This window comes from Anser cygnoides, chromosome 5, assembly GCF_040182565.1.
Source record: "Anser cygnoides isolate HZ-2024a breed goose chromosome 5, Taihu_goose_T2T_genome, whole genome shotgun sequence".
NCBI lineage: Eukaryota > Metazoa > Chordata > Aves > Anseriformes > Anatidae > Anser > Anser cygnoides.
Window position 1 is genome coordinate 51409833 of NC_089877.1, and position 21085 is coordinate 51430917.

The window sequence follows — 21085 nt, forward strand, 5'->3', positions numbered from 1 at the left end:
CTTTTGGCAATGGACAGTAAGGGTGTCTACCCCAGCATTTTATTTTGGATGAGAAGTAGCTCTTGATCATCCCTGCTTTGTAGCTAACAGCAACCAATATTTTTTCAAGCCAGCTGCAAACTTTATTCTGCCAAAGCACTATGAAAAATGGCAACTCCTTTTCATACGTTCTGTAAAGGTAAACTCAAAAAGCAGACATACATAAAAAGGCTTTCTTTATAACTATTACAGCAAAAACAATAATGATAATTCAATTTAAAATTTCCAAGAGAAATTTCAAACCTGGCAAACTCATGACAGCACGTTACATGGAAAAAAGTTTGTCTTTCCTGCTTTTCTGTTAATATACACATTCTTTATTGGATGATGTTCAACCAATTTCCTTAGTTTGGTTTCTAATTGGGATCAGTCCGCTCCTCATTTTCCTTAAGTTATGAAGTTTTTGACAGAAATGAAACAATGGTACTGATTTTATTTATTTGAAAATGTAGCAAAATACCTGACGGAGTGGAAGATGTAGGAGCGAAAGAATATAGACCACAGTCGTTACATTATCCTGATGCATAAAGATGATTATTTTTCAACATAGTTAAAGAAAGTCTTACCACGTCATCTTTCTCCCATTTATCAGTGTTGCTCTTGTCCTGGTTCACTATGTAACCAGGAGGAAGCCAATTGACGGGGGGATCAAAAATCGACACCACCATACGACTAGGCAGTCCCTTCTTTTTTCCAAGGCGATACAAGTTACAGTTGCTGACCTTCAGGAAAAATATTCTGATAAATCTCTGGACATACATTTATAAGAGAAAATGATAAAATATAAAAGAGTAAAACAATTTTACATGGTCAAGCCAGATTTTGTATCATTAGGCACTTCCTCTAATTCTCTAAAGGGTGTTCAGCCTTCTTAACCAATTTACAGCACAGCAAATATTATTAATTTAAAGACAAATATATTAGGTGCAACAATTTCAGTTAAAGAAATCTGACAGTTTGAATTCTCTTTAAAAACAAAATTACTGCTCATTTTAGAATGATAGTAAATATGACTTGGACAACTATCATTAATTACCTGTATTAACAATCAACATTTAAACTAGATTTGGAATGAAAAATGATTACTATTGTGAATAGACTGACTTAAACCTTGGCAATAGAAAGTGTTAACACAGTTCCGTAAAACAAATCTTATTAAGTCATAATCCAGATGTTATTTTTGAAAGATTCAGATTCTTTTAAATAATATAAATAGAAGGGAAAAAGCCCAGTCACATACACAAATATCTTTTTCCTTTTGAACTACCAACTTCTGGTCTTCATTTCTCATTTTAAACACACTTTCCATATTTCTTTTTAAAGTCTTGAAATTTGAACGTGAATATTCAATCACTTTTATTTGAACTGTGCAAATTATTTAGCCTTCTTTACTTTCCAAGACTAAACTACATTTAAACATTTAATCCTCTGTGATGCCTTTTATTAGAAGTAGACAATCAAATACTTAGCATTTCATTCAAATTATCACATTAGGAGGAAAAAAAAAAGCATTTTTACAATCGATTATTCCAGAATTCTAAAACAGTAATAGTAAAGTGAAGACTGCTCACTACTGTTTACATTTACGTTAGAATACTTCTATAAGTTTTGATTCAACAGTTCTGTAAGATTTGTTTTTGTTTAATTTTACGTATTCTTGTAAGATTATGCAGAAAGCTTTCTTGGAAAGTAACTCAATGAAGAAACAAAGAGAAAAAGGTCAATAAAGCTACAACCAGATGCTCTGTGCTGCTAACTCTTGATCCTTCTTCATTCAAGTACTCCCATTAAGAGTTTCTACTCAAAGCAAGTCTAATGTTTGGTCCACCAAATGTGTTCTCACTAACCCAGAACTTTTAGTTTGATTCGGTCCTATTCTTTCTTAGGCTGGTAACCAGCTGGTTTAGATTTAGAAATGAACCATAAAAAACAGTTTCAATCAATTACAGCTATGGTAACATTAATTCCTTCAACCTGCATTTATATACACAAATATAGATACGCACAGAAACACACACATATATACTTTTTCTATATATAAATTTAATATTATATATACTATATATATAATATAAATATACATGCCTTCTATGTAATATCATTGGATTGTTACTACTTACTTTTTTGCTTCTCATGTATGACAGCCGTCCCTCATGTGCATCAGGGTAAGTGCAAAACAAGTATGTAGTGATGGCATGCTTTAAAAATGAATCACCAAGCATTTCTAGCCGCTCCAGATTAAATCCATCACTAGCATTTGAAAGAGTCAAAGCTTGAAGAATGAGACCAGGATTAGGACCAAGAGTTTTTGAGGAGTACCCACTGGAAGGGTTCTTTTCAGAATCCACTCTGTCTTTTGAAAGATTAAGAGCTGTTGAAGTACTGGTGGTCACTGCCATTTTGGGGCATCCATCTGAGGTAGATCTGTTAGCATTTCCATCAAGGTATTTATTACTCAGTAGAGTACATTCATTGCTGGGCTTGGGCTGGTTCTCACTGCTGTATAAATTCTGAATGGGATATGAGGTAGTTGGTTGTACAGGAATTTCCTGCCTGCAGTAATTCAGCTGATTTCCTTGGCAAAAGTCTCTGTTAACTAAATCACAATTGCCATTGGCAAGATTTTTATTATAAGAAACACCATTAATTGCTGCAAGTTCTGCCGAGACATCAATTTGGAGTTTACTGGGTGACTCATCGAGCAGTGTTCTGTAACTCACAGACATTTGGTCATGTTTTTCTGCAGAAGAGGTTCTATTAGCACCTTGATGTGCAGCATTTTCAGGGACTACAATTGTGCTGTGCTTACAGTAATTTTCATTCTCTACCAAAGAGGAGCTAGGTATAGAGATGAAGGATTTGCTGTCAATAGACTTTTTCCATCCGAAGTCCAAGTTGGGGTATCTGTAAGGATAACACTCTGGCTTTATTAAGAAAAAAATATTATGACAAGACGACTACATGCACCTGTTTAAGAAAGCAATGCTTTTCTGTAAAAAGTGTCTGCAGCATCTAACTTCACCATTCGCAATCAAGTGTTTCTTAACTACCATTTTGACTGAAAAGTGACATGAGTTAAACAAAGGGTATCAAATTTAAATTCTCATAACAACTAATTTTTTGCCTTGTTTTCAATGAGGTCAGTTATTAAACATAATGAAAAAATACATACCTGAAATCTGCAGGAAGTGATTTAACCCCTACACCAGCATCAGTGGCTGTTTGAGCTCTTAGTTCCTCTGCTGTCAAAAGGCAGTGTAGGCGATAAAGTATGCTGGGGAGGCAAACTGCTTTTCTCCACAGTGATGCTGGAATAGGATGTATAGCACAGAGCTCTGGAACCAGTATCTGGGGAAGCAAGAAGAAAAGAATTTTACTTGTAAAATTAGTTATCAAACCACTGTTAACGGAGAGGCAACTTTAATGAAATATTTGTATTTTACCTGCTTATTCTGCAGACTTTCCCATTTTGCTTTCCTCTTCTCAGCACTGCTCAGTGGAAGTGCTTTTCCCTTCTGATTCAAATGGCGAGGAGTCAAAAGATTAAGTCTAAAATACATGTGAAAAGTTTAATATAAGTACATAATTAATGAATAGAACTTACTGGCCTAAATTTTCCAAAGTGATGACTTATTCAGTATTCACCCTTATTGTACTGTGAAGTGACAGCACAGCCACTTCTGGAAAAAAGAAATGGATTCAAGTTACAGTTGGTATAACATAAGCTAGGTACCCCTCAGGAAAAAAAAATCAGTACTTTGGAAAACACAAGCCCTTAGCAATATCACATGGAGAAAAAAAAAAAAAACAAAACAGTACTTTGTTCTCAAACTACAAACATCAAACAGAAATATGGCTGTTGTTACCTTGAAGATGTGTGGTCCACATCCAGCAGTGGCTGGTTAAGATTGGTCAGGTCAAGATTATATTTTGTTTTATAATATTCAGCAAAAGTTTCATATTCAGGGGAAGGGAATTTACTGAGTGGAGTAAGATCAGTGTATACATCAGCTACATAGAATCGATGAGGCTGATCAAAATTTCGATACCTAAAAGAAAAATTCAACATATATTATATCTTTAAAGTAAAGCTTGTGCTAACTTCATGTTCTAATGTGGTCAGGTGATAAACTATTAAACAACTCACTTAAAGCCTCCCCCTCCCCAAACCACTAATTTAGCCAAATCAAATACTAAATGAGAAGAATATCACGGAAACGTGGTGGGACCACTCTCATGACTGGAGTGCTGCAATGTCTGGCTATAGGCTCTTCAGAAGGGACAGGCAGCACAGAAGGGGTGGTGGTGTGGCTCTCTATATTAGAGAGTGTTTAGATGTTGAGGAACTTGAGGCTGGGAATGATAAGGTTGAGTCCCTATGGGTTACGATCAGAGGGAAGGCCAACAAGGCAAGCATCCTGGTGCGGGTCTGTTATAGACCACCGAACCAGGATGAGGAGACTGATGAGGAGTTCTACAGGCAGCTGGCAGAAGCCGCGAAATCATCAGCGCTTGTTCTCGTGGGGGACTTCAACTTCCCAGACATATCCTGGAAGCACAACACAGCCCAGAGAAAGCAGTCTAGGAGGTTTCTGGAGAGCGTGGAAGATAGCTTCCTGACGCAGCTGGTTAGAGAGCCTACCAGGGGAGGTGCCCCGCTAGACCTTCTGTTCACAAACAGTGACGGACTGGTGGGAGATGTGGTGGTCGAGAGCTGTCTTGGGCAGAGTGACCACGAAATGGTTCAGTTCTCTATTCTTGGCGAAGTCAGGAAAGGGACCAGTAAAACCGCTGTCTTGGACTTCCAGAGGGCTGACTTTGAGCTGTTCAGGACACCGGTTAGCAGAGTCCCTTGGGAGGAGGTTCTGAAGGGCAAAGGAGTCCAGGAAGGCTGGGCACTCCTTAAGAAGGAAATCTTAATGGCTCAGGAGCGGTCTGTCCCCACGTGCCCAAAGACGAGCCGATGCGGAACTAGACCAGCCTGGCTGAGCAGAGAGTTGTGGCTCGAGCTTAGGAGAAAAAGGAGGGTTTATAATCTTTGGAAAAGAGGGCGGGCTACTCAAGAGGATGTTGCGAGGCTGTGCAGGGACAAAATCAGAAAGGCCAAAGCTCATCTGGAGCTCAATCTGGCTACTGCCGTTAAAGATAACAAAAAACGTTTTTACAAATACATCAACACAAAAAGGAGGACTAAGGAGAATCTCCATCCTTTACTGGATGCGGGGGGAAACTTAGTTACAAAAGATGAGGAAAAGGCTGAGGTGCTCAATGCTTTCTTTGCCTCAGTCTTTAGCGGCAAGACCGGTTGTTCTCTGGATACCTGGTACCCTGAGCTGGTGGAAGGGGATGGGGAGCAGGATGTGGCCCTCACTATCCATGAGGAAATGGTTGGCGACCTGCCACGACACTTGGACGTACGCAAGTTGATGGGGCCGGATGGGATCCACCCGAGGGTACTGAGCGAACTGGCGGAGGAGCTGGCCAAGCCGCTTTCCATTATTTATCGGCAGTCCTGGCTATCAGGGGAGGTCCCAGTCGACTGGCGACTAGCAAATGTGACGCCCATCTACAAGAAGGGTCGGAGGGTAGACCCGAGGAACTATAGGCCTGTTAGCTTGACCTCAGTGCCAGGGAAGCTCATGGAGCAGATTATCTTGAGTGTCATCATGCGGCACTTGCAGGGCAACCAGGCGATCAGGCCCAGTCAGCATGGGTTTATGAAAGGTAGGTCCTGCTTGACGAACCTGATCTCCTTCTATGACCAAGTGACGCGCTTGGTGGATGAGGAGAAGGCTGTGGATGTGGTCTACCTTGACTTCAGTAAGGCTTTTGACACTGTTTCCCACAACATTCTCCTCGAGAAACTGGCTGCTCGTGGCTTGGACTGGCGTACGCTTTGTTGGGTTAAAAACTGGCTGGATGGCCGGGCCCAGAGAGTTGTGTGAATAGAGCCAAATCCAGTTGGAGGCCGGTTACTAGTGGAGTCCCCCAGGGCTCAGTGCTGGGGCCGGTCCTCTTCAATATCTTTATCGATGACCTGGATGAGGGGATCGAGTGCACCCTCAATAAGTTTGCAGATGACACCAAGTTAGGTGCGTGTGTCAATCTGCTCAAGGGAAGGAAGGCTCTGCAGGAGGATCTGGATAGGCTGGACCGATGGGCTGAGGTCAGCTACATGAAGTTCAACAAGGCTAAGTGCCGGGTCCTGCATCTGGGGCATAACAACCCCAAGCAGCGCTACAGGCTGGGAGATGACTGGCTGGAAAGCTGCCTGGCAGAGAAGGACCTGGGAGTACTGGTTGACAGGCAGCTGAATATGAGACAGCAGTGTGCTCAGGTGGCCAAGAAGGCCAACAGCATCCTGGCCTGCATAAGAAGCAGTGTGGCCAGCAGGTCTAAGGAGGTGATTGTCCCCCTGTACTTGGCTCTGGTGAGGCCGCACCTTGAGTACTGTGTTCAGTTTTGGGCCCCTCGCTACAAGAAGGACATGGAGGTGCTCGAGAGAGTCCAGAGAAGGGCGATGAAGCTGGTGAGGGGTCTGGAGAACAAGTCTTACGAGGAGCGGCTGAGGGAGCTGGGGTTGTTTAGCCTGGAGAAAAGGAGGCTCAGGGGAGACCTCATCGCTCTCTACAGGTACCTTAAAGGAGGCTGTAGAGAGGTGGGGGTTGGTCTATTCTCCCACGTGCCTGGTGACAGGACAAGGGGGAATGGGCTAAAGTTGCACCAGGGGAGGTTTAGGTTGGATATTAGGAAGAACTTCTTTACTGAAAGGGTTGTTAGGCATTGGAATGGACTGCCCAGGGAGGTGGCTGAGTCACCATCCCTGGAGGTCTTTAAAAGACGTTTAGATGTAGCCCTTAGTGATATGGTTTAGTGTAGGACTTGTTAGTGTTAGGACAGAGGTTGGACTAGATGATCTTGGAGGTCTCTTCCAACCTAGACGATTCTGTGATTCTGTGATAAATAAAGATATTATAGATTTGCTTTACTCTTAATTTCCTCTGTATAAATGTTTAAATTAAATGGGGGATTTGTGTCTTCAAAATCCAATATATAGATAACAATCTCAAAAGTAATACTACAAATTATAATTTCTTAATTCCAAATACCTAACAATTGAACTTGATAACTTGGCTTTTTAAATCTGATCTCCTTTTTGTGCTGAGATCAGTAGAACTGGAGTTCTACCTCATACAAACATTGTACTACCTCAAATCTAAGCTGGTATTTTAACTAAGTCATCCTCCAACTAAAAGTAAAATGCAAAAATTCAAATACTTAATATGGTCAATTCACAAGCCTTTCAAGGACAGCGTGGCTCTTTTAACAGAAGTAAGATGTTAGAAAACTAAAGCCAGAATGCTGCAACACCTTTGTTAAATTTAGTGATGCTATTGATTCTATGTGATAAACACATACAAGAAAATAATAATTAAACAACGACAACAAAGAAAACAGGAAATCTAATTAAATCCTAACATCAGAAATTCAGACTTTTTAAAGGAGTCTTTACATACCTGGTTTCCTAGGTAGCCTCACAAGGACCTGACTGCAGTTTACTTACTATGCTTACCTACAAATCTATACTGCCTTAACTCTATGGATCAAGGCTTCTCTTAACCCTGAGGCTCTGAAGACATACCCCTTCTCTCTTTGAAACATGGCTGAGCCAGTTTAAGCTGTTGCTTAAACTAGTAACCCATAACTGTTCTTTTAAAGTACCGGAACAGTCATAAGTAGAGACTATACAGGGCAGTGCCTAGTTAGTATGTGTAATCATACTGAAATCTCTCTTTTACTTTGTAATTTGTTGACTGGTACAGCACTTGATCTGTGTTCAAGAAGGAATTTTTTCCTACATGAAATCACTAGGGGACCAAATAACATAGAACACTTTGGATAAAGTAACTGTAAAAGATACATTTGATGTTTAGGTTTGCTTATTAGCTTATTTTGTACTTTGATCTACTTCATCTATCACTAAGCTTCTATTCAAATACCTAAATTGTCATCTCTAAATAAAATTAATATATTATTAATGAGTATTTTTAGCTTTCTTCCAAAGAGAAATTCAAGAAAACCTTATCCCCAGACTTTCTGAAATTCTTCATTGAAGAAAATGCTGGTTAAGGAAGCTCCCAGGAAATCTTTTTTCCATATCTTATTCACAATCACGCCTATTTTGAAGAATGTCCAAATAAGAGAAATACTTGATTCTCACCGTGGAATGATAACTGCATCCTGGTAATCTTCTAACTTGAAAATGAAAGGCATTTCTTTTGTATATTGTGTACTGGGAATGCCTGTACGCGCTTCAGACTTTTCAATGTCTTCCATAAACTTAAAGTCAATGTCCAAAGTGCTGGAGTCATCAACTTCAAAAAGGAAAATGCATAACTCAGTTATTCAGGGGAGAGTTTTCCAGGAGGAACTTTTCTGGCAAGTTGTAAATTACAACACCTTTTTTTCTTATTCTGTACACATATTTGATTATTTTCATTTTACTTATCCATCCCCAAGAGATTTCAAAGGAGACATATATATGATTTTAGACCCTTACAAAGTCAGCTGAAATCTACTATAAATCAAGTCACATCGCTAAGTTAAAAGTAATTTGAATTGTGAAGTAATAAAAATTATAACTTAATAAAATTCCATACTACCACATATGATATTATTTCTACAGCTAACCCCTGAAATTTAACAAACATTAACAAGTGTGTTAAAGAATTAAAAGTGAATATTAAAAAAGAAAACACTCCATTCTTACCAACATTAAGAGGTAGAACACAATAGGCTGAATCAGCTTCTGTGGGTTTGAACTCTAGTGCAGGTTTCTCAAGACGAAGAATATGTGAAAAAATGTACTGGTGGAGTCGTGTTATCAGCTCAAGCATTTGCAGAGACAGAGTAAAACCAGATTTCTTAAGCTCAATAGATATTGTAACCTCTCCAGAGCGAGTATACACAGGAAAGTGAGGAATCTAAATATGAAACAACAACAACAAAAAAAAGAAAAATTCAGAATAGGATTCCTCTACAGAGTACCAGTTGCTTAGTTCAGATAATGGTAATTATGCAAAGACTGGTACTAATATTTTGTTAATAAAAATGGTACTGAAATCAATTTAAGTGATTAAAAAAAATAAAGCCTCTCAGCTGTTTGAAACAAGTCATGTTTCAAGCACTTGTGCTAACTCATGCCCCTTTCAAGGCTGAGGGCAGACTACACACTAAATCAGCTAATGTCCCAGCCTCCTCAAAGAGTATGAAATTACTCCACAGGTACTCCTCTGTCAGTTGGCATTCTCCTGCCACTTTCCTACCTTAACATTTGTGTCAGAAGTAGTACTTGCAACAAACTGACCCTGCTCTCAAAAAACACCATAAAAACCACCAATCAGCGGATTCTACAATGAACTGCACTTCATTTGTGGCTGAAACTGCTGGTCACTATTTTCCATATCTGACAAAAACCATGCAGGATCTCTGTATCAGGTAATTTAGACTTGGACATTGGTTAGCCAAGGAAGCCCTCACAGATCTGCTAGTCCAGTGGAACTGTGCAGGACCAGGAGAGTTAAACAGAGTACTTCAGCTATCACATGAACCACCTCGACAGTCTAAATACTTTAAAATGCCTCACAGTTTGGAGCCACGTATAACTCTTCAGTTGCAACTCAACTGCCAAACAGAAGCAGCAGGGCTAATCTTCAAAGGAGCACCATTACTGAATCTTAATATGAAGTAGCTAATAAAGATCAAACAGCAGGACATCTGACGTGACTACATTCCATGACTACTACATGTTTCTGAGGACTGAGTGTGTTTTTGCTTTAACATAATGCCTCAAAGCAGCTGAAGTAAAGTGAAAGTAGGTGTAAAAGGAACTACTAGAAATGTATGGTATTTCAAAATAAGCACCCAATCTGAAAACCAAGTTGTCTTTATGTATGCTGCATTTTTAAAAATTTATTTTGTATATGATATCCAGGAAAATGTGCAAAAAATCACCTAATTATGCACTGAAGTGTGTTGTTTCCATCTCCTTAGAAAGTTTCACACAATGATATTACAGGTCTGTATGAGTCTTTAAGTGAATACTACTTATTTTTGATCAATGGATAAATGATTCTCTAGCTTTAAAAAAGAAACACACAAGCACTTTTTACTTCCAAAAAGCCAATTGATATAAAATGTTTTCATTATCTGGCAGAATATGAAAGCTACTGGTTCCTTCATCTCAATTTTGATTAAAATATAAATTACAAAGTAACTGGGTGTGTTAAGTATTACCACATTTCTTAGAATTCAGGTGAAAACATGCGATCAGAAGGCACTTTTGATTTGGATTTGTATGATCATGCAGACAGTCTCTCCATGCTGAACATTTTTAGAACTACACTCTTTAAGGCCTCTTTTCAAAACTTTGGTCCTAGGCTTTCCAATCTATAAGACCAATATTACTTTTCCTGCAGAACTTTGATGATAGGAACTGCTAATGGAGCATGCTGGTTTTAGCAGTGATAGTTAAGTAAACTTCAGTACTCACTTCTACTATGCTTCCGCTAAAAGATTCTCATATTTAATCACAGGAATCCCATTCATGTGCTTGGATTAAAACCTCTGTAGAAAGGTCTACAACATAGTTTTCCTTTGACTATAATCTGCTAGGAGTTTGTTACCCTTGTCACAAAAGATATTTTTAAGCCAAGATGGAAATTGAGTATTCACTTTAGGCAAGGGCACAGTCACTGAATTATTTCATTTGCATTCTCACCACACAATTCCTCCCAGATGTAACTATCATTTAGGGCTTTGTGCCAATTTCTATTAACACAGCCTATTTTTTGTGCTGTAGCAGACTGTGAATGCTGAAAGGACTTGTTATCATAGCTTTCCTCTAGATAAGTTAGTGCTGCAGGCCATCTCCCTAGCTGAAACTCCATTCCTATCATACTTCATACAAAAAAGGAGGAACATTTTGAATTTGCCACTGGAAAATAATAAAAAATAAAATTGTAAAATGAAAGTGGCTGCAATAGAACAGCTTGTTCTATTAATAAAGTGGTGACTGGACTAGATATATTACTGCTTATTTTCCAGAGGTTGCTTGATACAAGCAGCAGTTATAAAACAGAACAGTTGGAAGGGACCCACACAGATCATCAAGTCCAAGTGCCTAACCACTTTAGGGCTAACCAAAAGTTAAAGCATATTATTAATGGCATTATCCAGACGCCTCTTGCCTCTCATGGTCATTTCCAACTCTTCAGTCTGGAAAACTAGAGGTTGTGAAGCATGTAGATGAAGGAAAGGAGCTAGATTCATTACCTGAGGTATAGGTTTGGCTGTCAATATGCCAAAACATCTTGTTGTATCCTCAGGAGGATATAGCTTTCGTCTCCTGAAGTTGAGCTCATCAGGCAATGGAGTAGTTAACACCATTCCTATCACATACAGGTAACAGGGCTGATCGGGTTTGGGATAACTATCTCTCAAACATTCTGGAATCTAAAAATCAAAAAAGAACACAATATTAACATGATTAAGTTAGGAAAATTCACCTAAACATTACTCTTTGAACAAGCTTCGTGCATGTAATTGGAAAAAGTATTGCTAAAAATGAGGAATAAGAAAATTAATTTAGACTTTTGCTTTGTTAAGCAACGACATTTGGTCACCAGATTGACCTGGGAGTCACGAACTCCTGCAGTGCTCCAGATCTTCCTATTTGGTAAGGCAAATTCTATTACATACCTAACTTTTCACTGTATCCACCCTGTGTTAGAAACACAAGTCTAATTGTAGAACATAGACTTAACCTCACTATTAATAAAAGTGAAGTTTTGATGCCAATTACCATGTTTAGCCAGTATCTCTGGAACACCCTTTATGTCCTAGATCTTTGGACAAATAAAACAAATTAAAAACCCTACACTTCAGTAATTCAGCTTTCATATAAGCTTGGCTGACTTTACAGTTTTATAACACAGATCATTTTCCCCAGAAAAACAGTTTCAAAACGTCATTTTTTTCCCCACTAGGGATAAACACAAACAAAATTATATACATTGCCCCTGTTGCCCAGGCAGGCATTACAGTATAAAAGTTTTCCAGTAACAATTCTAGCTTGTAGATTTGAATACTTTCAACAGCCAGAAGCATTTTTAACTCTGCTGTTCATATTTCTCACAGACCCTAAGAAACCATGCTTTATGTTTGGTAGGAGTTCACTACTTTATAGGTCTCAGAAAGTGATCCTTCTGTTTATCTAAAAATAAACTGCAATACATGTAGTTGTGAATTTTAAAGTTATACTGCAGCAAAACTACAGCTTTGGCTTAATGGAAAATTACTCATAAGTTTAATAACTATATTAAGCCCAAGAGGACCTTGTAGACCTTAAACATTTGCCAAAGCTTCTTTTCCAGATGTGAAAAGCTGGGACAAAAGCAAGGGAAAATATTCTTGGATTTTGTATTAAAAAAATAACCGAGAAAGAACGATACATCACTTGACAAATCAACTCCTCCAAATGAATAATAATATCATGCATTTTACAAGTAGCCCCAATTCAAAAAAATGAATAGACAAGTAAGAGGACTGAAAAAGGCACTTGCGGTGACAAGAAGCACCACAAAACACATCAAAGATCCAAGCTGGTAAGTTTGTCAAGTCTTGCAAGAAAAAGTTTTTCTCATCTGACTTTCCCTCCATGATATTCTTTATGATGTCACAGTATCCTTTCCTTGGTTTTCCTAATAACTAATTATTTAAACTACTAATAAAATTGGAGCCTGTGGAGGATGCCAAGAATGGAATTCCTTAAGGGGTATCACCATAACTGAGGCTGTACATGAACACAGCACTGTACCCTACCGCTCTGAGTATTCATGCAGACATTCCCAGATGTGACCAAAGGCTACAGGCTTCTTCATGAAATGCAATTATCAGCAATCTATTCTCAATGATTTTTTCTGAACAAATTACAAGTTAATTCAAAGGACCTTAGACAGAACCCATAACAACTGCAGGGGAAGAAGGAAGGTTCCTGAGCAGTCACAAAACTTCTTTCTTACATTTCCTCTTATTATTACAAAAAAAAAAAAAAATCTCCACAAATAACATCTAATAAGTCCAATATTACAACCTTATATGACTGAAACCTGTTGTAAAAGATCTATGGATAAGCTACTTAATGAAACAACTATCAGTTATCTTAGCTAACCCTTTCATTATAATAAGTTTAATATTTAAAGCTTCTATTTTTTAAATAAAAATATTAGAAGTATATTATTTGATACTCTACGTTAAACAAAAAATTACCAAATTCCTTGCTCAACCACAAAAGTCACCAAACCAAGCATCTAAAAAAAAACAGTGTGTAAAAGAGCAATTTCTGCATTTAATTAGTGCCTTGCAGATAATTTTGAGTGCCTGGCAGATATATTTTGGCCTCCTGGACATCCCCATCCATCTTAAATTATCTTTTCCAGAAAGGCAATAATTCTTCCATTGCTCTAATACATTTACCAAAGAACTTAAATTTTTACAAATTACCAATGCAAGATAATTGTATAATTTTATCTCCTAGTTATCACTATACTCGGAAAATACAGTCAACTAGCTTTACAGAAAATGTACATTCTTTCAATTACAGGCGTGCTTCCATAGCATCCTCTCCCATAAGTTCTTTTGTAATAATAAGGTAATAGTGCAAGTTTCCATACAGCTAAAACTGCAAAATATTTCAAGATTAAATTAAATTGTAAAAGATTCCTATCAGGTAAGCATTGTGAGTTAGCAATTTTGTATTCTGATCAGTACATAACACATTAGATTGGAGATGTGGACAGCACTGAGTGTACTAACAGCTTTAGGATAGCACTGTCTTCTTTTTGTAGAGCCTGGCCTTCCTGGAACACTGGTTTCTTCTTCATCATGTAAATCAAGCTCTTCCTCATATTTAACCGTTTCTTTCCCAACTGGCATCAAATGATCATCCAGTTCACCTGAGTATTGTGAAAGATTACAAAGAAATAGCATTAAGAACAATCAAGCCTTGGTCTCTTCAAGTACTGTGCAAATGTGTTGCTCAGGAAAACACCTCAAATCATTTTTTTAAATACACTAATGCAAGGCTCCAAAAGTCTATCTTTGGGGAAGGAGCGAAAAACGTTAAATTATTAAGTACTTATTTATAGTAACGTTTTATGAATTTAAAATACTTAGTTATCAGAAATTTTAATTCACATGGAGTTATGCTAAGAAAGAGAGAACATTTATGTTCCTGTATCATTCTAAAAAGCGAAATACTACTGTTGATCGCACGGCCTCAATACCGAGTTTAGCCATCAAAATGTTATTCTTGGACAAATTTATTGCTTTGAATTCAGTGATCAAAAGGTGTAATTCATCAGATGGACAACATACAAAAGCCAAACTTGTTGTTTAAATGAAATATAAATATTTCTGTATCGCATTCAAAGCACTGATAACATGGAATTCTCTTTAAAACATTCTCTAAGAATATGCGTCATTACTAGAGACAACTAAAATAATCCTGCAGTGTCTTATTTCTGGACAATGACTTACAATGCAGTAAATACAATAAATTTTGGGCTCTATATTTTAAATATTTCTTTGTTAAGATTCATTTTAAAAAACATGAAATTATTTTTTGGCCGTGGTATGTAGTTCCTGATCTATAACCAACACTTTCTAGGGAATAAGATTATTTTCCCCTTTACCTTAAGTATATTCAATGTAAAAAATTGTCTGTCTTATTACTATTGAATTTGCAATAGAATATGTTAAATAAGAAAATTTCCCTGGAAAATGACTTTAGCTTAAAAGGTGTATGCTAAATTATTGACTACATGATGACATCATAGAGCAAGGCAAGAGAAAGGAAGTTACAGTAGATGGATACATCAAAAATCCATATATATGCATAACAGTCGCACCTTCTTCAATCTTTAATTATCAAAAAACTCTTTACCAAAGAGACATTGCTTTTCAAATTCTTACCAATTTTGTGCAGTTTTTCACAGCAAATAAGAGCTACAACTCTCTCAGCCAATCTTGCGCAACTCATTGGAGGACCCTACAAACATAAATATTTCTTAAATACTTCAGTTGATTAGCACATTATTTATTATATGTTAGAAACGATTAGTTTAATTTAACATAAAAATATTAGACAAGCAAAGCTTAATAAAATATTACACCAATGAAAGTTTCATGAGGATACTTACACTCATTTTCTATGGAAACCAAAATTACAAGCTTTCGAACTGAAAACTATTATTGATCAAAAACAATAAAGTACATGTTCCTTTGACTGATATATAAACATGCAAAAAAACCTCAAAGCGTTGGAAACGATATCTAAGTATTTTTGCCCATGGAAAAAACAGTAACTGCTGGAAAACAGGTAACGCAAATAGACACATTTAAATACAGTTACAGAGCACAATACAGGAAGAGAAAAATCATGTGATTTTCATTAACAACATTGAAAATAATCTAAAAGAGGCATGCACACATCCATACCAACATATTCATTTATTTCCATGCTTTTCCTTCCCCAAATACCTACAACAATGGAAGCTCGAAGAGGTGAGTTGATTGGCAGGTAGAGAGTAGAGTAAAATGTATGATCAGGTAGTTCTCGGGTTTTACACTTGGGAGCTAGGTGTGTAAATGGATCACTTGGTAATCTAGCGCAGTACCTAAATTGACAAGAGATTTTTCAGATCATCAGAACTTGCAGATTGAAACCTAAAGACATTTCAATGGACTCTTGCCTTACTGGCATAAACACTACATAACATCATTTCATGATATACTAAGCACTGCAAAGGGACATGCACGACTAATGTTCAACTAACTGCCAAATAGGAGACCACCTAGGGTTGGTCTCTAGGGTTCACTGGTGTCCTGTTTCTCCACTTTGACAAGTTTCCCCTCCAAACGGTAGCCCTTCCTCTGCTGTAGTTATGTCCCCTGCCTCCTAAATAGGTGTCAAAGGCAGGATGCATTCTATACTACCAGGTCAATGAACTGACCTGCATCTGATCTGCTAATGGCCCATGAATAATGACACACAAAACCAGATGCCAGCTAGCCTTTGAGTCATCTACCACTACACTCTGTGAATCTGACTGCTTTGCCATGTTTTATTTGCCAGGCCGTCCCACCCAAATGGTCTACATCTCACAAATATGGCTACTGATGTGCTATGGCAATTCCATCCAAAGCTTTACTTAAGTGAAGTAAATGATGTTCGCTGCTCTTCCCTTGTTCATAGAGTCAAACTTTTCAACACAGAAGACAACAGGGTCGGTTCAAGGGCAAAAACTGCCCTTGATGACACTGTGGGCTATTGCAAACCACCTTTTCTTTACACATCTAGGAACACATTCTACAAGGACTTGATCCATATGACTACGGGAAAGTTGAGCAGTTTGTACCTCTCTGGCTCGTCGTCTTTGCCTTTTTGGAAGAGGGTCACAACATTCACCTTTTCCTGTCTCTGAGGACCTTCTCTAACTGCCATGACTTTACAAAGATGGAATCAGCTTGTTCCCTTGGAAGCATATTATCCTGTCTTGTGGAATGGTATTATGTTCAGCTTACTATGTTTTTGTTTTTGAATACAACAACAAAAACAACAGCAACACATTGATCTGGCAAATGTGAATATCAGAATTGGAAGATTTTACTACAGTTTTAACATGCTACTTATCTATTTTTAAATGTAGCTTGGTAAGAGGAGGGAAAAAAAAGGACCTCTATCTAGTTTGAAATTAAGTTTTCAGGACAGCTTTAAATTACAGAATGGTTTTAATTACAAAGGAATCTATTATTACATTTATTGTATCAGAGCTAGAACCTCTGTAGGATAAAGAGACAGAAAGCGAACTATCCCTTCAAACCAGCGTGATCACTTTCTTTCGAAGAGAAGACCCTGTTCTACATTCCCAAGAGGAAATAGGTACAATGCCCCAGCCTATGCTCCCATGTTCCAAGACAAACTTACAAGCTTTTTATTCACAGACAAAAAGTAAAAGCGAACATGCCTCCTACCTATTTATGTGTCCAATTGCAGTGTTAATAGTAACTCTTGGACTGTTCTCATCTGGCCTCAACACGTAGGGTGGAAATACATCATCATCATCAACAATGGGTTCAGTTTCGGTTTCGCCAGCATCAACAGATTTTGAGCATTTGTTTCTCAGGATCTTAACGTTTCAAGAACACAATATGATGAGAGATGTTTCCTTTAAAACATGCTATGATAAATTTAACAAAAACAGGCACATTCCTCTGGCCACATACCTTCTCAATTGCTTTGTATGTCTTAAGATCTTCTTCAAAACTTTTAATTTTGTCTGTATCTGCTAACATTATGTAATTGGAAATTGGTGCTCTAGCTCTTCCTTTTGACTGCACATAGGAACGGTATTCTGTGGGCAAATCAAAACGCACCACCAAGTTGCATTTTGGTATGTCAACACCCTCTTCTACAATACTAGTAGCAATAAGTAGGTTGGTCTCATGTGCTCGAAATTTTCTAAGAACCTGCAAAAGTAATGAAGATGAATTTGAGAGATTAATCTGACACTTGACTGCATCACCCATTTCCTCAAAAGCTAGTACAATCAAGGAGAACTGATCAGACATTCCAAAAATTTGGCTAAGTATGCAGATACAAAGCCACTATAAAAAGTACTTTCAGAAACACAGCAAGACCATTTTGTAAGAATAGTCAGACTTCTAGGAATTATATCTGATATATATCTGAAATCATGCAAGTCTAATGAGATACTGCAGCCACTAGTAACAGAAGAACCCACCTATTTTTTTTTTTTTTAATTTATTTTTAAATAGAGCATAACAAAATGCTGCCTTCAGGAGAACATTTTTTTTTTTTTCAATCAGCTATTTCTAAGGTTGAAACATCCTCTTTGGGGGCAAAAAAGCCTCATTCTAGAGTTGGTACTTCTCATATTTATACTGTTTAGTAAACATTAAGGATTTTTTTTTTTTGAGGTGGAAAAAGGAAGGGTCAGAAGAAGCATAAAAAATATTTTCCAGAACATTAGCAGTTGTGCCGTTATATTAGAAATTCTAGAAAAGAAACAAATATTTTAAAAAACCTAAAAAGTAAAATATACAGATTGTACCATGTTAATAAAGAAAGAAGATCCCCCCCCAAAATGAAAAGTTTATGTTTTAAATTTGTTATTGAATAGGTGCCAACAACATTCACTGATTTCAAGTTTTTGTACATGTGGCATATGATCAGCTAACTTTCATTAGTGGACTAAACCCATACTAGTTTATGACATTTTTAAAGGCTTTATGTTCTGTATGACAGATGTGTCTTTTTGCACCCCTTTCATGCGTGTAAGTTTATTCTTATATAAATGTGTGTGTAGGTGTGTTTGTTTTTAATCAGATTTATTAGGCATGATTAGCTTAATTACTTTTATAAGACGACATTTTTTCTTTTAAATACATTCACTATTCAACTCCTGATCTTCTACACTTCAGTTTTACTACATTAAGTTCTTTTTTTTTTTTTTTACTGTGCATTTAAGTTAACATTCTTTATTTAACATTATTTTCTCCTCACCATATAAAAGGCCAAATTTATACAAGTACACAATGATTTCAGAAGGATACCAGATGACAACATCATCACAAAAGCTAGAAAGTTGACAACCCAGCTGGGGTATGGGGGAGGAATGCATTTGTCTTCAAAATACTTTACATGCATGTGAGGTCAAAATCATGGAGTTCTATGTTTATGTAACTTAGAGATTTACAAAACTCACTTTCAGCAAAAATAAACATAAAAGCAACTTAATAATTGTTAAAAATGCCAGGAACCTTGACTTTCTATACAGTATTACTGTACCACTATTAACCCAACGGAGAACAATTAGATGACTGATGATCTCACAAGACAGGAGCATAATTTTACATGAAGTTTTAATTTGTTTGTACAATGTGACATAGCAATTTATCTAAACATCTGTTATTTTTATGAAAAACATCTGTATTTCAAATTAGTATGCATACTTGTTAAACCATGGGTATTCCCTGAACTTCCAGTGACTGTGCCCAGACTCTGTTAAAAAAAAAAAAAAAGTTCTGAAGGTACTGCTAGTTTCAATTATTTTTCTTGAAGTTACCTCTTCCTGTTTTCTGAATTCTACTTCCATCTGCTTGTTACGAGGCTGATTCTTGCCAATGCCATGTCCAGTTATAAAATTGCTACTGATGTAAGCCAGTTCTGGATCTTGTTTACCAGCTTCTTTTATCAACCTAAAAATATTACATGTGTTTTTAGAAGTCACACAAACCAAAAAAATGGAAGACAATCTTTTGTTTACAATAACTTATGTTAAATAAAAGTGGAAACATGAAAATTACGCATCTTGCTAGCACATAACCTAGCCTTAGATTTCTTAGATTTCTTTAAAAAGACTAATCTGTAGTGAAAACCTCTACAATGATAGTAAGACAGACCACGTACAAAGCATGCGACTGCATGCATCACATACATTTTAGACTTATCATGGTAAAACCTGTTGTTAAAAAACAGGTATTTTTAAACCAAGCTAATACTCTAAAGCTTCCTGTTGTTGCTAAACCCTATTCATGACATTTTAGTGAATTTCTTTTTCTGTAAACGACTAACCATAGCAGAAAGACCTTTAACTGCTCCCTCAAAAAGTGTGTTTCCTCAACATAAGGTGTTCATTCAGTTTATTCCCCTACATCTTTCTTTAGCTTACACAAGCAGAAAAGACTGACTAAGGCAATGCTTTGATTTCACAGACAAGCTAGAAGATTGTATAAATAAAGTACTGAATCTAGAATGAGGCATTTGTGGATTTAAGAGCATAATTACCTTGTGCAATCAAAGTAATTGCTTATGCCGTAGCATCCTTAGTTGATCTGTTTTCAGTATGGACAGAATCTGGGATTTCTCAACCACAGCAGACTTATGAGCAGCAGAGCCAATAAAATCAAGGGGTCATATACAAAAAGTTACACCTCTTGCATCTCTCACTAGAGCCGTCCCATTACCAGTTTTCTCATAACACATCCATCTGTCCATCACCTGGTCCTCATGTGTAAGGACAACCTGCCTTCATACACCTCCAACAGAAATCCAAATTCCCCTCACTTACATCTCGAGGAGTTCTGCCTCACAGAAGAGGCTGGATGTTGTGCTAGCCTGTGACATACCTAGCACATGCCCAGCTAGCTGCTGTCAAACCAAATAGAAAATAGCAGTTCTCCTGCTCTCTCTCCCCCACTGGAATACTGCTCAAGTCACCGATTTTAATGAAGCTTATGCAAACATAAAGCACTTTGGAGGCTTCCTTCCTTTGTACTCTGTTCAAACTGGAATGGTCAGGGAGAATAAGCAAGGAAATGGAAAAGCAGAAAATAGTTTGGTATCCTTATAGAAACAGACAGCACAAGGACATGGGTGTATTAGAATGAGTCCAGAGGAGGGCCACAAAGATGGTCAAGGGGTTGGAGCATCTCTCCTATGAAGACAGGCTGAAGGAGTTGGGGTTGTTCAGCCTGGAGAAGAGAAGGCTCTGGGGAGACCTTACAGTGTTCACCCAGTACCTAAAGGGGGCTACAGGAGAGCTGAGGAAGGACTCATAGTCAGGTAGTGCAGTGATGGGACAAGGTGGAATGGCTTTAACTAAAAGAGGGAAGGTTTAGATTAGGTATTAGGAAGAAATTCTTCACTCAGAAGGTGGTGAGGCAATAGCACAGGTTGCCTAGAGAAGCTGTGGATGCCCCATCCCTGGAGGTGTTCAAGGCCAGGCTGGATGGGGCATGGGGTATGGCAGGGGATTGGAATTAGATGATCTTTAAGGTCCCTTTCAACCCAAACCATTCTGTGATTCTCTTGTACTAGAGCAAATGCTCTGTTAGCCGAACAGATTCCCATTTCTATATGCAGCCTAGGCTCTAGAGAGAGGCATTCTAAGAAATTAAGAGT

General features: G+C 37.5%; 1 protein-coding gene across 7 annotated transcripts in view; it reads right to left on the minus strand.

Annotated features, from left to right (window-relative positions):
• Positions 1-21085, minus strand: part of DICER1 (dicer 1, ribonuclease III) — a 72600-nt gene that overhangs the window by 14116 nt on the left and 37399 nt on the right. For 5 of the 7 annotated variants that reach the window (XM_066998296.1, XM_066998295.1, XM_066998297.1 and 2 more), the window contains 14 exons: positions 19248-19380; positions 17386-17628; positions 17134-17288; positions 15644-15776; positions 15073-15148; positions 13915-14054; positions 11374-11553; positions 8810-9023; positions 8261-8414; positions 3906-4088; positions 3483-3588; positions 3212-3387; positions 2160-2943; positions 606-761 (listed from right to left, as the gene is read on the minus strand). In XM_066998296.1, coding sequence (XP_066854397.1) covers positions 606-761; positions 2160-2943; positions 3212-3387; positions 3483-3588; positions 3906-4088; positions 8261-8414; positions 8810-9023; positions 11374-11553; positions 13915-14054; positions 15073-15148; positions 15644-15776; positions 17134-17288; positions 17386-17628; positions 19248-19380 — 2833 coding nt within the window. Of the gene's footprint in view, positions 1-605; positions 762-2159; positions 2944-3211; positions 3388-3482; positions 3589-3905; positions 4089-8260; positions 8415-8809; positions 9024-11373; positions 11554-13914; positions 14055-15072; positions 15149-15643; positions 15777-15831; positions 16655-17133; positions 17289-17385; positions 17629-19247; positions 19381-21085 lie in introns of those variants that run through there. The other 2 variants (XM_048070422.2, XM_066998298.1) reach the window with 2 other exon arrangements.